Raw genomic sequence first — 16,037 nt, 5'->3', positions numbered from 1 at the left:
ACATAGGTATCATCAACTGCTTTTTATAGGTTCAGCAACTGAGGCCTTCTAGATGGGTACTTTGTTTATGCTCATAAAACTAACTTTCTTTATTGAAACAATGGGACTCTTTCCATTAGGTATATAGACTTTCCTCCTATTTAGAGCAGATTACTGAGACCTCAGTGAACATGTCAGAAAATTCTTAAATCCTCAAAAGCCTGTGAGTCAACACATCTATGTAGCAAGCAAACCATTGCTTTAAGGTAAAATCTCCAATATACAGCTAATGTACCTAGTGTACTTAGATGTTTGGAGATGTTGCCAGCATAACTGAGAAGAATCACAGTAGTGGTGACTATGAGACATATAGGCATAAAGTCATTAGAGGCATATGGTTGAAGGGGTCCCATAGATCTCCATGTTCATTACTTCAACTGGATGGAGAGGGGCATTGAGACCAGGAGATGTTATCTTCCTAAGGACAGACAGAAGCAATAGGGCTCCATCAGGCTTTCTATAGTATCAAAGCTGTCTCACTCAGAAGAAGATACATGTTTTCCTCTCTCCATCTTTAAAAATGACAAAATTATCTACATTAACATTTATGAAAAATAAAAACTGTCACATGGGATATTGGTTTTGACATTTTTCATTGTTCTCTATAATTAATAAAGTTGCAGTATTCCATGTTGTATTAGACATTTGCCCTCCTGACCATTTGGGGAACTGTCTTTGAAAAGATTTTTTAAAAAACAAAGGTTTGCCAATGATTTCAACTGCCTTGTTGATATAAAAGCAAGGCTGCAATGGGCATTTCTGAATATACTTTTGTGCCCTAAGGAAAAATAATGGCTAATCAAAAACATCCCTATCTATAAAAAAAATCAGGTACATTAGATTCCTTTCCTTTTTTGAACATCATCTATGTTGACATATTCAAAAGAAAGATTAGAATAAGTTGATTATGTGAGGTTCTCAATTACTTTTTGTTGCTTTAAACATTGAAAGTAAATAAAAAGCCCTGAATATTAGTCATAATCAAGGTTGGACCCCTGTCTTGTGAATAACCTGGGGATGCTGTGAGCTGAAGTGGTAAATATCTGGGAAAGAAAAACTAGGCTCAAGTGTATTAAGTTACAAGGTCTAAAATAGACACACCTGGTGCATTGCATCATAGGAACCAGAAGTAACACAAATTTAAATGCAATGCGGTAGAACCTTCAGCCTCGTCAATGCGAGTAAATGTGCCCTGGAACTGTGCATGCAGAGGGCAGTTTATTCACAGTGGGACCTAAAAGGCATGTTAGTCAGTGGTGCAGAACCAGTTCTGCTGATGATGCCAGTAAGAACAGCGAGTATTGCACCTTATATTGATGAAGTCCAAGAAAACAAAAGGAAACAAACTCTTCAACTCACCGTTCCTGTTGTGCCCAACGAAAGGTGATTCATCTGTTGTGTCAGGGGGCCCATCATGTTTGCTGGCTGCATTGACATAGGATGGTCCATTGTTGGCGTAATCACAGCACCCTATAAGCACACACAACGTCCATCTGAAAACATGTTCCACAATGAAGGAAACTTAAAAAAAATAAGCACAGTAAACTGTGTCAACATCATACGTGCTTACTTCTCACTAAAAAGGCTAACGAGCCATGTGTGATTTTTACATCCATTCATGTCATTTTGTGCCTGTCTAAATATGTAACATTAGCGACTTTTATCTCTGATGTGATTTATCTGTCACTGTCATTTATACTTCCAATATTCAATGTAGAATGTATTCTAAGACATCAGATATATCCTCTCTCACTGTTCTACATACAAACTTCTCTGACTGAAAAATATAAATACTATGGAAATTCTCTAATTGTTCTTGATATTGAGTAAAACTTCTGTTTTTGTCATTTACCCAGGATTTATACAGATAATTCTTGATCACCTCAATACAACCTTCCCCCAGGGGGATAAGGCTGGTCCAGATGGGTTTCTTGATGGGATACCTTTAAAGAACATATTAAAATCTAACACAAATGTTATAAAAATCAAAGCTACTATTTCCCATATTTTTTCCTCCTAACCTTTTGACCTACCTTCTTTCTATCTGTGCTTTTGACACAAGCCTAGAGGATACTGAACTCTGCTAAATGCTGGTCAAATGAAACAGCACTGAAAATTTTTTAAATGCAAAAATATCAAGTGTTTCATCATGGAAAGGCCTACTTCTAGAATATGCTTTTTGATTTATCATAACTGTTGGAAATGCAAGAAATAATAGACATAAAAAAAAGATTCTGTCCATATACAAAGTGTCACATGGCCCATGAAGCCTGGAGCCAGGCCATACTACCCTTCCCTTCCTTTTCCTTTCCACTATCCTACTATTCCACCTTAATTGACTAACTTAGAGAATGGAAAGATCTTTTTTTTTTTTTTTTTTTTAATTGAAAAGCTAGGGTTGGATGGAATCTTTGAGACTGTGTAATTCCAGTGTTTTATTTTAAAGATAGTAATAAAGGCAGAAGCTCATTTAAATACCTAGTGGTAGAAAAATGATTATGAATCTGAATGCTATTTTTTTCTGTAAACATTATTTTTCTATGTGACTTTTTTTCATATAAATAAACATTTTGAAGAAAAAAAAATAAGTCAGATTCATGTGGATGGAAGGATCTCAGCACCCAAACTAATTACCCACAAGCAAATATGTCCTAAAATGCCTTAGCTCAGGATAATGCTTCTCGTGCTATTATCCAAATCCAGCTCCCTGACTGTACCTGTTAAAAGATCAGGCTGTCACTCAGCCCTCCTTGTGGGCTCTTCCTCATCAATATGGAAGGAAAATAGAAACTGAACCATATATTTGTAAATGACTGATATACAGAGCTAGCTTTGTTCTCAAAGACATTTGGACTTTTGAGCTATAATCCATCAAAACATGTATGTTATTTTATAATCTGTAACTTGTAAATAGACATAGTTGTGCATTTGCATTGCTTGAATTTTTTGATGCTTCCATAAACTGTCATTCATCAGAATGCTTCTTGAATGAGAGACATGATAAGCTTTTACTTAATTATAATTCAGAGACACAACACTTTTTCTTCCTGCTGCCTGAATTTAACAAAAGCATCTTTCCTTTTTCCTTAAAAAAAAAAAATTACTAGCCTTTATTTCAGGTATTTGTCATATCAAACTAGCAGTAAATACTTTGAGAATAACTGAGACGTTTCTTAAATCACTTAGGGATAAACTACAGAATAATCTCAGAGTTAAGACAGAAGTTCTGAAGCATTTTTTTTTTAGCCAAAATGTGGCACTTTCACAACATTCTAATCCTTAGCAGGTGCAACACTTCAATACTCTTCTTGAACTTGAGATTTAGGCTATCTTCTTAGAATATTTGCCCCTAGAGGTCCTGACACACAGCTAACTTGTGACAGTCCCGGAAACCCCACAATTCTAATCAGATTGCCCTAGTCACATAAAGAACTGTTCATCATATATCAGAGATAAAGACCAAATTGTGTTTGGCCAGGATACTTTCTTCGCAATGCCCTAGGGGTGACCTCACTCCCCAGCAGTGTGATAGGTAGTCTTAAGTCTTTTTCGGGGGTGGTAATATGTAAATGAGAGAAGGTGAGCCTGTGACAGACAGACAAATCAAAATCTATGCATGATAAGTATAGAAGGATTGAATGCCTGCATTTGGAATTAATTTCGGAAGGATCGTCTGGTCTCTTTAGAGAATCTTTTCATGGAAAGTGCTTGGGGACTCATTTGATTACAGATGCCACAGAGTGAGCGCTGCTTCTGTGTATAAACCAGAAACCTGACAATCAAAGGGAAGACTGTGTGTGTGTGTGTGTGTGTGTGTGTGTGTGTGTGTGTGGTGGGGGGAGGGATGTGTCATCATTTAGCATTGGAAATAGCAGCGCTAGGCACGGAGTGGAAGACAATGTAAGAGAAACATTCCTAACCAGGCCAGCTATTGCGAATGAAATGAACAACGAAATAAGGCTTCTTGGGGGAAGACACATCAGGACATACATTCTTATTCAAATTTAGTAAAAATGTTCAAGAAACACAGGATTCCCACAAATGATTAAGATCATACATTTCTTAAGAATCTCAAGGGATGGAAGAAACTTACAAGCAGTGAGTAAGTTGGAAATAGCAGACAGGAACCCCTTGGGGAAACACATTGTCTTGATGGCACTTTACCAGGGACAGACAACTTCGGGAGTTTGAAGCGCTGGTTATCTACAACCAAGACCGGGCTTTGCCAGTCACTGTGTTCATCAACTGCAGTTCAGCTACAGAACCTCTTTTGTATTGTGTAAGACATGAAACAGTGTGGGGGAGAGGAAAAAGAAAGAAAAAATAACAAAAAAGGAAGAGAAAAATCTATGGTTGTTCAGGCAAAATTATAATCGTGCCTCATTAAATACACTGTCAAAGCCCTTCCTATCCGATGCATTTAAGCCATAGACTGAAGAGTGTTTTGTGACAGATGTTGCCAACACATAGAGGGTAATTTCATTTACTCAAAAGGTATAGAATGTGCTGTCTGACGGAGTTCGCTTGGCAAATGGCAAAGCAAGAGGAAACAGATTTTTCATTTTAGCATCTCCGGATATCTGGGTTTGCTCAATGTTTAAGCTGCAAAGAAAAATACTGTAACATGCTGTAATTCCGCTAAAAAGCACAATGACCAGGCAGCTGATGGGACTGTCTGGTCTGTTTTAGCCACGGCCTCTGCAAAACAAAGCTGTTCACACTCAAGAGTCATAGGGTGGAGCCGTTTGCCCTAATTCTGAAATAAACAATTTCAACAGGATTTTGGATAAAGTTTCCAAAGATCATTGATGTGGAATAAATATATCTGACCTAAGGCCACAAAAGCATCTGCGTTGTTAACCTCCTGCCAATATTTGAAAGAAATGTTAAGTCTAGGAGAGTTCATTGATATTTTAATTTTCTAACAGAAATACAGGATCATCGACAAATTGAGGAAAACACCAGCAAGGCTCTCTCACATCAAGAACACACATAGATGGTTTAAAACCTACATTAATGCCATGATATGGACCACAATGAGAATTACCTGTATGAATGTTCCTGTGAATGTCAACATTCTAGGCCAGTGCCACTCCAAATATGATCAAGAATTTAAATTAGACTCTCTGGGCTTCGGGCATTGGAATCTGTGTTTTAATAAACTCTCCAAATGATTCTGATGCCCCCTAAATTTGAGACATGTGCTCTGTCTATAAACGGCTATTGTATAAGTCAGTGTTACAAATACTTGGTCTTACTTTATTTATACTGTTTCTCAATTATTTGTTTTAAACCAATCTTGTGATAGGGTATGAGCCTTTGTGTAATAATTATATTACATTTTGTTTAAAAAGGCAAAGAGGTCAAGCCTGCATTTTTGATGAGCTGAAATGGGGTGATTATCTGAGTAATTCAGGCCTCAGTCTGATGATCTGACATGTTTCTTTTTGATCAGTGTGCTTGTGTTGGAGCACATTTAAAATTCCTTCCTGTTTGGAATCTAAGGGAGCCTTGAATCTGAAATCACAGAAATGTAAAAGTATTAATAAAAGGTAGGAAAATTATAACATAAGTGAAAAAAAGGAAAAGAAATATCACCCTCTTTTTCCCTCTTGTCCAATCTAGATGCCTCAGGTCAAAATGTTTGCAGCCCAAACTGGTATATACAGGAGGGATAAACAACAAGGTCCTGCTGTATAGCACAGGGAACTGTATTCAATATCTTGTGACAAACCATAATGGAAAAGAATATGAAAAAGAATGTATATATGTGTATAACTGAGTCACTTTGCTGTACAGCAGTAATTAACACAACATTGTAATTCAACTATACTTCAATAAAAAATAAATTAAAAATAAGAAAAAAACAAAAAGAAATCTTTATGTTTCTTCCAAAAAGAAAAAAATGTTTGCAGCCCATACTGTGCTCTTTTGCTATGGTCACTTATGCAAAACCATGGGACTTGTTAGTAGTAATCATTCAACATGACTTAAAAAAATGTGGTTTAAGGTCATTTGTCTTTCTCATCTGTGTGTTTTCTGCTTCTCAGTTTTTAATATTTCTAGAATAAATATCTAGTGGAGTTTGTGTACACCAGGCTATTTTTAGCACATGTGACGTACAGAGAATGATACACCCTTACAAGTAAACTAGTTAGTGTAACGGATTTTCCAGTAGCAATGATGTTTTCATCATATAAATGGCATAAAGTTATTTCACTTAACTTGGGAAATAGCTAACCAAATGCGGTGCCCTGCTATATGAGTGTGTGACACTCCATGTTGTGTATGTAGAGATGTTTCATCTTTTCATTTGTTGATGTTGGCTTGGGTTTTGTCTTGTTTGCAGGGGTGCTTGGTGAGGTTTACATAGGGCTGCCTAGGGAGAGATAAAAAAGGATTGGGAAAGATTTCCCCATCCTCAGAAACACTCATTAATCCTCAACTACCTTGATCAATGTCCAACTTGCAGAGGATGGTCTGTCTTAAAAAAAATATATATTTGAAACCCAGAAAGCTGTGGCAAAGCTGGAAGATATGACTTCCACTCTGGAAGCAATTTGGAATGATCTCCAACAAACACTGGAGGCTTGGGAGAATGGTGAATAACCAGGTGTGGAAGCCAGGCTGCCTTGAGGACCCCATGTTAGCCCCTATCCTTCCTTCCCTTTATTATTCTCCACTTGCTTCTTTCAATATACCTTCCAAGAGGGTGAGGGTAATGTTTACACATATTTGTAATCCCTATAATTATGAATTACATGCAGTAGATACTTGAAACAGTGTTTGTGAATTAATTTTATATATCAGCACCACAAACTGTTCAGTAAAATTAAAAATGGCTAACATTTACCAACTTTTAAAATTTTGATTGTTCATTCTAGAAGGGCTGAAATCACGTTTGCTTGTTCAAACTGTCTGTTTACAGTGTCATGGTGTTGTCTACAGTAGGAGGCATGTAATATATGTTTCATAAATATTGGTTGGAAAATGATGAAAGAGAAAAACTCAAATCAAAAGGTTCTTACAAATGTTATTTTGAGATTAATAGTCAAAAGGAAGCAATCCAAAGATTCTGAAAAATCTTGTTCTCACAAAGGGCAGTTCAGTTTCAAAACCAAGGTTGTGCTCACGTATGTGTGCATTTATTAACATATTCAATCACCACACCCTTAGAGATGAGATCTGAAATTCACCTGATGTAAAAAGTTCTACTAATGCCACCATAGCATATTTATGGAAATTATCAAAATAAAAAGTATTTGTGTATGTGCATACACCAGTGGTCCTCACCAAGGGGTAATTCTGCAGTGGCTAAAAGGGCGATTTGTCAATGTCTGGAGACATTTTTAGTTGTCAAACTGGGGAAGGGGTGTCACTGACACCTCGTGTGTAGAGGCCATGGTTGCTGAATATTCTACAACACACAGGACAATTCTCCACAACGAAGAACTATCCAGCCAAAAACACTAGTGCTAGGGTTCAGAAATCCTGGTATACACAAATATATATTCATAAGCTCCAGTTACACAAAATGAGAAAGATTTGAAATTGCAGTACTTAGAAAATGGCACAAAGTAGCCATCCACTCTCTGCTCCCCACAACTAACAGCAGACCTTAGATTCTACACTGAGATTATATTTATGCTATAAACCAGTTTCTTAAACACCTGACATCTAAATCAATTGCCCAAATCATATAATTTATCAATGAAAGGAAGCAAGACTATTATTGACTTTACATTATGTAACTTTATAGTGCCTATATGGTTAGTTTAGAGTTCAAATGTATATTGCTATTTATTTTGGAAACACAGCTAACTAGAGCTGGGTTTCTCTTTTCTAAGTTTAGACAAATTACATTTGATTGGTATATTTGGACTGCTACCTAGAGGTGTGTACCTGTGGGTTTGGGGTATCATGTTTAGAAGCAGGGCATCTTCCATTGTTATGTGGTAAATTTAGAAGAGTTTTGTACGTAGTTTATCTAATGAGAGAATATCTATTAACTGTAAAAACGGAGGGTTTTTTCTTACAGTCTTATAAACATTCTTAATTTCATGTTGCTTTTGGGTTCAGTTGCCATTAATTGGAAGTGCTTTATTAAAAATATGTAATATTAAAAGTCACTAAAGCCAAATTCATTTTAACCATGGAGTCCCCTTTAAAAGAATCCTAATTATATACCATGCTTATTCAACTGTGAATAACGGTTTCAACTACTGGTTAAGTGCTTATTTATACAAGAGTGTCATTTTGAATGAGAATTTAAGTAAATATGTCACATGGAAGTATTTTGTACCAAAGCAGGTACATAGATTATTCTCAACAATGCTTTATTGAATCCTTTAGAGTTTTGTGCTTAAAATTAAGAAATTTGTTTAACAGTGACTTTTGATGTTTTAACAAGCTTCTTTAGAATTCTAATCGAGTACAATGGCTTTTAAATATATTACAGAATTGAGGAAGAGTTGACATTTTGAAGACCTTGGGGCCCAAGGCTCAAATGGTTTTGTTGACTGAATGTGTAGTAGACCAATTAGTTCTTTTATCATTAAACTCCTATACCTGGTTAAAACTATAAAAGGAATTTCATCATGCAGGTGGGTTACTATATAATCTTTTCATATTTCTACTTAAAGAAATTATCATTGCTGAGACAATGGAAATATTAAGTGTGCACAGAAGGATCCCAGGGCCTCCTCAGAGAGTCTTATGTCTTCATCAACAAAGGGTGGATTTGCGTTCATCACCTCCCATTCCAACCATGTAATCAATGTGTGGCTCTCGGCCACGAGATCCACCACACACAAACCTATGTGCCATAAAAACCCATGCAGTGTGAGGTAGACGATGTGAAGGAATCACATTATTTGTGTGGGAAAACTAATGGTGTAACCTAAGTCCTCTGTCTCCATTTGCAGGGCCCCTGTGGTATATGGCTTCCTCACCCAGGTGCATTGCACAGTTCCAAAATCAGTTTAAAGAGATTTGTAAGCTATTATATATGGAATGGATAAACAACAAGGTCCTACTGTATGACACAGAGAACTATATTCAGTATCCTATGATAAACAATAATGGAAAAGAATATGAAAAAAGAATGTATATATACATATAACTGAATCACTTTGCTGTACAGCAGAAATTAACACAACATTGTAAATCAACTATACTTCGATTAAAAAAAAAGAAGTTCCATGAGCAGGGAAATGATGTAAAAGGCTCCATAATTTTTCTAATAAGAAAAATATTTTAAAAAGAGATTTGAGAAAAATAAAAATAAATATTAAGGACCATTAAGCTGTGGCACTTATCAAATGAATGGGTTAGTCACATTATATTTCACCATCTTCCCTATTTTTTAAGAACAAAAAAAGCCTCTGATATCTACTCATCACATATATTACATAATAGAAAATTATACTATCAATACGGATAACAGCTCCCAACCATTTTCCTATCTTAAAAAAAAAAAATACACTTGTCACTTTAAAGATGAGCAAAACTGATTTTCTTTAATTTTTGTTCCAAGACAGGATATAAAGGAAACTGTTGTTAAACTATCTTCTCTACCAAAGTACAGCCTAGATTGCACGCTTACAACTGAGTTAGCATCTTGAAAAATATTGTCTTATAGCGGAAATGTCACATGTTTAGGACACTGGCACTGATAAGCCAATGGCTACTGTAAGTTACATTTGAGTATAAGGGTAGATAGGATGATCAATTATAAGATCAAAATAGTTTCCATTCCTGCTTGTCCCATCTAGATTGAATGAGCAGTAGGGTCACCCATGAGGTTGTGCCTTCCTACTCATTTCCACATATTATTCTCCAATAGAAGGTCCCTGCAGGTAGATCCAAGATGGCCCCTTGAGCATGGTACACATGTTCCATTAAGATCCCATGGCTTACAATTTACCCTTCTAATCTAAATCCCATCCACATGAAGCCTCTCCTCCAGCACAATGAACTACTCAACTGTCTCCGACCCATCTTGCTCTCCCATTCTTGGTGTCTTTGCCCGGGCATCTCCAGCAGATTTGCAAGTGTGTGTTAAGATTCTTATCAAATGCTCCATTCTAGGGAACAGCTCCTGTGTCTGACCCAAGTTGTTGGTCATTTGCTCCTCTCTTGTCTCCTAGCTTTTGGCATATATCTGATCATGATTATACTTTATTCCTCCCCTGAATTCTAAATTCATTGTGCCATTCATGATACTTTATTTTGTAAGGGTTTCAGAGCCCAGCACAGTGTCTGTCATGAAATGGGTCGTAGTGGTGCTGAATTTCTAAATGAGTGAAGGGCACTTGCTCATCTGACAGGGCTGCCATGACTTTAAAAAGATGAAAAACATAACAGCAACTCTATGTTTTAACTGGACAAGGTGATTCAATTGAAATCACAAAAGCACTTTCTTGATTGGACAACAGCATGGTCTTAAAAATCCATTCATTCAGTTGCTTTCCTTTAAAAGTGCTCATGTCTGACCACTGCCAGCTGGACAGTCTTGCCATTTACCAAGAGAATTTCTGGGCTTCTAATTCTAAGGGCTGCACACCACCCAAGGAACTCCAAGGTTGATCCACTGCACGATTTCCATTTTATGCAAGAATTACATGGACCCAATCAAATGCTGCAAAATTTCCTTTATATATCACAGTATAAGCTTTTTTTACAAGGGCTTTCACATGCCACACACTGCTTTAATAGCCATATATCTGCCTAAGATTCTTGTCAAACCTTGCCATGTGATGGAGAAGAAATGCTTTATTCACTTGTACAGCCATCACTTTGTATACCTCCAAGTAGATTTTTAACGTACAGAAAGTTTAAAATGCACATCAGAAGCAGGATTCCAGGCCAGTCTTCTTCCAAACGATAAGGCAAACAGGATTCCCAGCAGAGGTCTGAATATTTATGGGCAGCGTCTTTTGTCTGGTAAGATGTTTGTCTCGCTTTAACTAGCGCTCAGGATTGTGAGCTGTCATAAAACTTCTCGTTAAAAACTTCTCCTTGCTGACAAATAAGCCAAAAAACCCTGCTGCACATCATTTTCAAGGTCTTGCAGCATCCTACTGGTGAAGGGGCCTGGGAGGTCATTTCTTAAATCACAGGGGTGATCAAGAAGAAAGGCTGTCTGTTACCCTACTTGTGGCCATTGTTTATAGTGCAAATTACCGAAATATGTCACAAGGCACCTTGATTCTGGATATTACTAGGAAAGCCACTATTCCTTGTCCTGCAATTTGTTACAAAATGTACTTTATTTTGTGGTCGCTCGGAGGACACTTCTGAGCTATCTGTTTTCTCCTTTAAGACATTTTTAGGAATTTGCCTGGTTAAAGCTGCCAACTTGAATAGACCTAAGATATAGGTATGAAGCCATGACCCTATTCAAAAAGGGATTTACTCCCTTTAAAGTGCACTTTCTATCAGTACTACTGTCACTAACACGCCTCAAACTTAGTATATACACTGTTGGTGAAATGTTTTGTAACCTAACGCTGATATAAAATACGTCCTGGTGGCATGGCCATATCCTAAGGTAAAAAAGTTACATATTAGCAGCATCCAACCAAGATATATTCTGAGGGATGTGAGATGTTAGTTAATGTACCTAAAGTCGTCCAGTAGATGAGATGAAAGCCAACTTTATGTTTCTACTCTTCAGTATTCTATTTTTTGTATAATTTGTGCTAGAAATTTAGTTACACTTAGATTTTATTGCCATTTCTCCTAAACAGGATTACTATATCAGTGGGTGTGACTTTTTCTTTGTTTAATAGAATGGTCTTAAACTCTCTAGTACCTTGCTCTTCATAGTGTGGTCCAGGCACAGATAGTGTCATCTGGGAGCCTAGTGTAGAATCTCTGGTCCAGCCCCAGCCCCACTGAATCAGAATCTGCAGTTCGATAAGATTTCCAGGTGAGTCATATTCAAGGTCAAGTATGAGAAACTTTGCTCTATTTTTTATATGTCTGCCATGGCTCTAGCTGAGTAATTATTCTACTGCATTGCTTCTAAAGAAATTCTTCATGTATTTCTTACTCATTTTGTTAATTCCCTTTTCGGTTCCTACTTGAGGGCCACACAGCTTCAAATAGTCTTTGTAACGTTAATATGCCTCCTGCAAATATGTTATAACCACGAACAGCCAGTAATATTTAGTTCATCTCCTCAATAGTCTCCGTAAGGTTTCTGCCTTTATCCATACAATCTCCTCTCCAAAACAATTTCCTTTCTTTTCTTATGACATATTTGCATGGCAACCCTCAAACTGAAACCTCCATTTCTCTCCAAATAATGTCTTGTCCATTGATGAGTCTGAAATGGCTATTGCAGGCAAGTGTTGGAAGAGATGCTGAATGCCTTGCAAAGTAGTGAGTCAGCATCTATGTACATATCACAACTACATACAAGGGGTTCGGTGTCAGAAGTAAAATTCCAAAATATTACTACTTGCTAGGTCCTTATGGAATTAGTCAAAAGTGCTAAAGGTAGTTTAAAAATGAAAGTTTTTTAAAAGTTCTTTGTTGTCTTGGCCTTTTTTCTGAACTCTTAACCCAAATTTCCAGCTGCTCACTGAACCTAGAATCTCAGGCACCTCAAAACTACCATGTCCCATTTTGAACATTCTCTTTCTCTTTCTTTCCTCAGAGCATATTCTTTCTCCTCTGTTCCATTCTTGGAATAATACGTAAAATTCGAAGCCATCCTTGCCTTCTTTTCCCTCATCACACATAACAATACCACAGTCAAGTCTTGCCAATCCCACATCATAAATGTCTCCAGATCCTCTCTCTTCTGTTCAGGGCTACTAGCTAGGTTATCCCTCATTGGCTTAATCCAGCTACTTTCTGTGGTGCCTCCGTCAGTCACGGATGGAGACTTTTTTTTTTTTTTTAAACTTTGGGTTTATTTATTTATTTATTTATTTATTTATTTATTTATTTATTTATGGCTGTGTTGGGTCTTCGTTTCTGTGCGAGGGCTTTCTCCAGTTGCGGCAAGCGGGGGCCACTCTTCATCGCGGTGTGTGGGCCTCTCACTATCGTGGCCTCTCGTTGCAGAGCACAGGCTCCAGACGCACAGGCTCAGTAGTTGTGGCTCACGGGCCTAGTTGCTCCGTGGTATGTGGGATCCTCCCAGACCAGGGCTCAAACCCGTGTCCCCTGCATTAGCAGGCAGACTCTCAACCACTGCGTCACCAGGGAAGCCCGAGACATTTGTTTTTTAATACTCTCATGGCATATTATTAGTTTCCCCCAAAGTGAATCCTGCCTTTTCAATATAGAATTGAAAAAAGCTCCACAAAACCCTACATTTCCTAGACGCCCTCGCTGTAAGATGTAGATATATGACTAGTGTTAGACAGAAGTACCTGTGAAGGACTTAGATTTTGAAGATGATTGCGAATGAGAAGTGGCCAGGGCCTGTGGCATCCATTTTGCAATCCAGGCGGGGGCAGAAGCAGCATAAATTCATGGTTTGCAGCAATGTGGTTTTGGGGGATAGTGGCAGTAGCACCTCTTTGGGTCACGTTACAAGCGATCTAGAAATTTCTTATCTGCTAATCATCAGCATTTATTTGCTATCAGACTAATCTATTGTCAGAATTTTTCTTTCTATAGCAACTTTACTTAGGAAATAAAAACATGCTAATTTCATTGTATTTAATTTATTTTTGAAGGTAGCTGGGGTGAGAAAATAAACTAGTATTATTCTTTTAAAAATAGTTCACCAAGTTTTTTGTTTTATTATTTCCTACTGCTCCCTGAAGGAAAACAGATATGTCTTTATATATACTAACTGGTATTCAAATTTTGAAGTGTTATCATAGGACCTTGATGATATACCATCTTTATATTACTTTTCAAAACTTCTGTAAAAGATAACATGGGGCTGCAAATACATTAAAATAAACTTATAGCAAAAAGGATCTTTCTGACTTTTTGATCACCAGCTAAAATTATACTATTGTTTTAAAGTTATTCAAGAGAAAATATTCATAACCAGTTTTTCCTCCTAGATTTACTCCCACCTTTTTCTTTTGGCATGCCTTCTCTTTCTCATAGATTGTGTGTGCGATAGGTGGGGAAATAAATGTTTGGCAAAATCAGGCAATTTGACTACTCAGGGGTTTTCAACACGTACGTTTGCTTTATTTCATGCAAGAGCAGGCCCGAAGCCATCTGCCTGCCAACAACTACATCCTTCATTTCCACTACGGAGGCAGAGCCCCCACCTCATCATTCAAAGGCAATCTTCAAAGGGACCTTGTTTTTGCGCATTCCCGTTGCGACAGATGTTTTCTATCATCTACCTCCACATGCTAACTCATCTGTGAGGGTCTGCCCACCCCCTCTCTGCAGCCAGCTGTGGAAACAGCCCCAGTGTCATCTGTGGCAACACTCATTCCGTTCTTCTGACCTCACCAAAGACCACATCCAAGAGCAGGAAAAACAAACAGCCCTGATAACTTCCTTCAAAACATTTCCAGGACAGGAGATAGGCCGGCTCCAGATAAGAGCCCTTTACAAAGTTTGTAACAAAAGAGAGGAAAGCTTATTGGAAACACTCAAATGTCACCAGGCTAGCCAATTGGGGTAATCCCCAGATTAAGGAATAATGAAGCAATAGCATCTGTGGGCATGGTTCAGCTGAAAACATCTGGTTGACTCAGAACCACTTCAATTAGCCTAGGTACATATCAGTCATTCATTTCTTTTCTTTGATTGTATAAAGTTCCCATGAGCAAATGTTTACAGCCCAACTCATCCAAGTCTTTGAAATGCTGTGAAAAGACGATATCATTTCTTAAATGGACAGACAATTAACTTGAATCGCTCTGTGGCAGAGTTACACTCCGATATTAGAATATATTTTAGGAACAAAAATTATTATGCTTTTTAAGAAGTCTGTCTTGGCTTGCTTGAAACTGACAAAGCAAAACTTTTAGTATAAGAATCATATCACTTCCTGATATTAAGGGGACTGCTTAAATTACAGTATATATTGTCAAAATGTCTGCAGTGTTAGAGCCTTAATAACTTTTTAAAAGATATTTTGGTGATATTTAGAGTTTAGGAACAAGAACATTAATTAATCGATTCATTCACTAATACTTACTGAGGTACTCTTATGTCTTGCCCTGAAAAAACTTAGTGTTTAGTAGTTAAATAACTTTAATGAAATGTAAGAAAAACCAAGTTTCAAAAATGTAATGTGGACAAAGCGATCAAGGACATTACAATTTCCCAGAGAGGTAAGCATCATTGGCAATACCATGTCAATTTCTGTCTTCAGTTTGTCTACAGTGTTGGCTGACTGATTGCTAACACACTCAAGTCCTGGGGTCACAGGTGAGGCCCAGGATGTGTGTCTCCCCTATAAGTTAAGGCGTTACCCAGGTTGAGAAAGCCTGGAGGTTTTGCTACAGCAGGAGGCCATGGGCCCTTAGGAAACAGCCTGAGATCACCAAGCACTAGGCTGAATGTGAGAAGGAAATAGCTCTAAAAAATGAGAGAGAATTATAGATTAGACACACAGTAGAGTGTGTCTAAAAATAACTCAATGTTTATCTTAGTTATCAGGGTCAAAAATGCCCTTAAAGGCTGAGGTTTCTCGGGATGGATGGCTCATCTCTGAAGAAGAGTTGGTGGTAATTTCAGATGTGTTCATTTCTATTGTCAATCATAGCTCACTTAGCTCTTTCATTCATGCCTGTCGTTAATTGACTGGTAATACTGTATTGTGTTATTCCTCCTAAGAATTTTGCCTGCACCCCAGAAACAACCATTCAATTGATAGCTTTTAGTATTTGCATGGTAATGGAATAGCAAGCATGACTACCCCACACCTACCTATTCTGACTATGGTGGGCATTTTATAAAATGTTTTCAAAAACCCAAATCTAATTATAATTCAATGGTTTTCTCATAGGATAGGCCTAACAAATATTAATATCCAGTGGTCTTGGTGTAGGCCTTTT

General features: G+C 37.4%; 1 protein-coding gene across 11 annotated transcripts in view; it reads right to left on the bottom strand.

The window, feature by feature from the left end:
• The window catches only part of RBMS3 (RNA binding motif single stranded interacting protein 3), a gene marked incomplete at its 3' end in the record, with an annotated part of 716,065 nt that overhangs the window by 69,825 nt on the left and 630,203 nt on the right, over positions 1-16,037 (bottom strand). For all 11 annotated transcript variants that reach the window (XM_082415132.1, XM_082415127.1, XM_082415131.1 and 8 more), the window contains one exon: positions 1,399-1,509. In XM_082415132.1, the coding sequence (XP_082271258.1) occupies positions 1,399-1,509 (111 nt within the window). The remainder of the gene's footprint in view (positions 1-1,398; positions 1,510-16,037) is intronic.

The sequence above is a fragment of the Balaenoptera physalus genome (assembly GCF_965194825.1).
Source record: "Balaenoptera physalus genome assembly, chromosome: 11".
Taxonomy (NCBI): Eukaryota; Metazoa; Chordata; class Mammalia; order Artiodactyla; family Balaenopteridae; genus Balaenoptera; species Balaenoptera physalus.
This window is presented reverse-complemented; position numbering and strand designations above follow the sequence as displayed.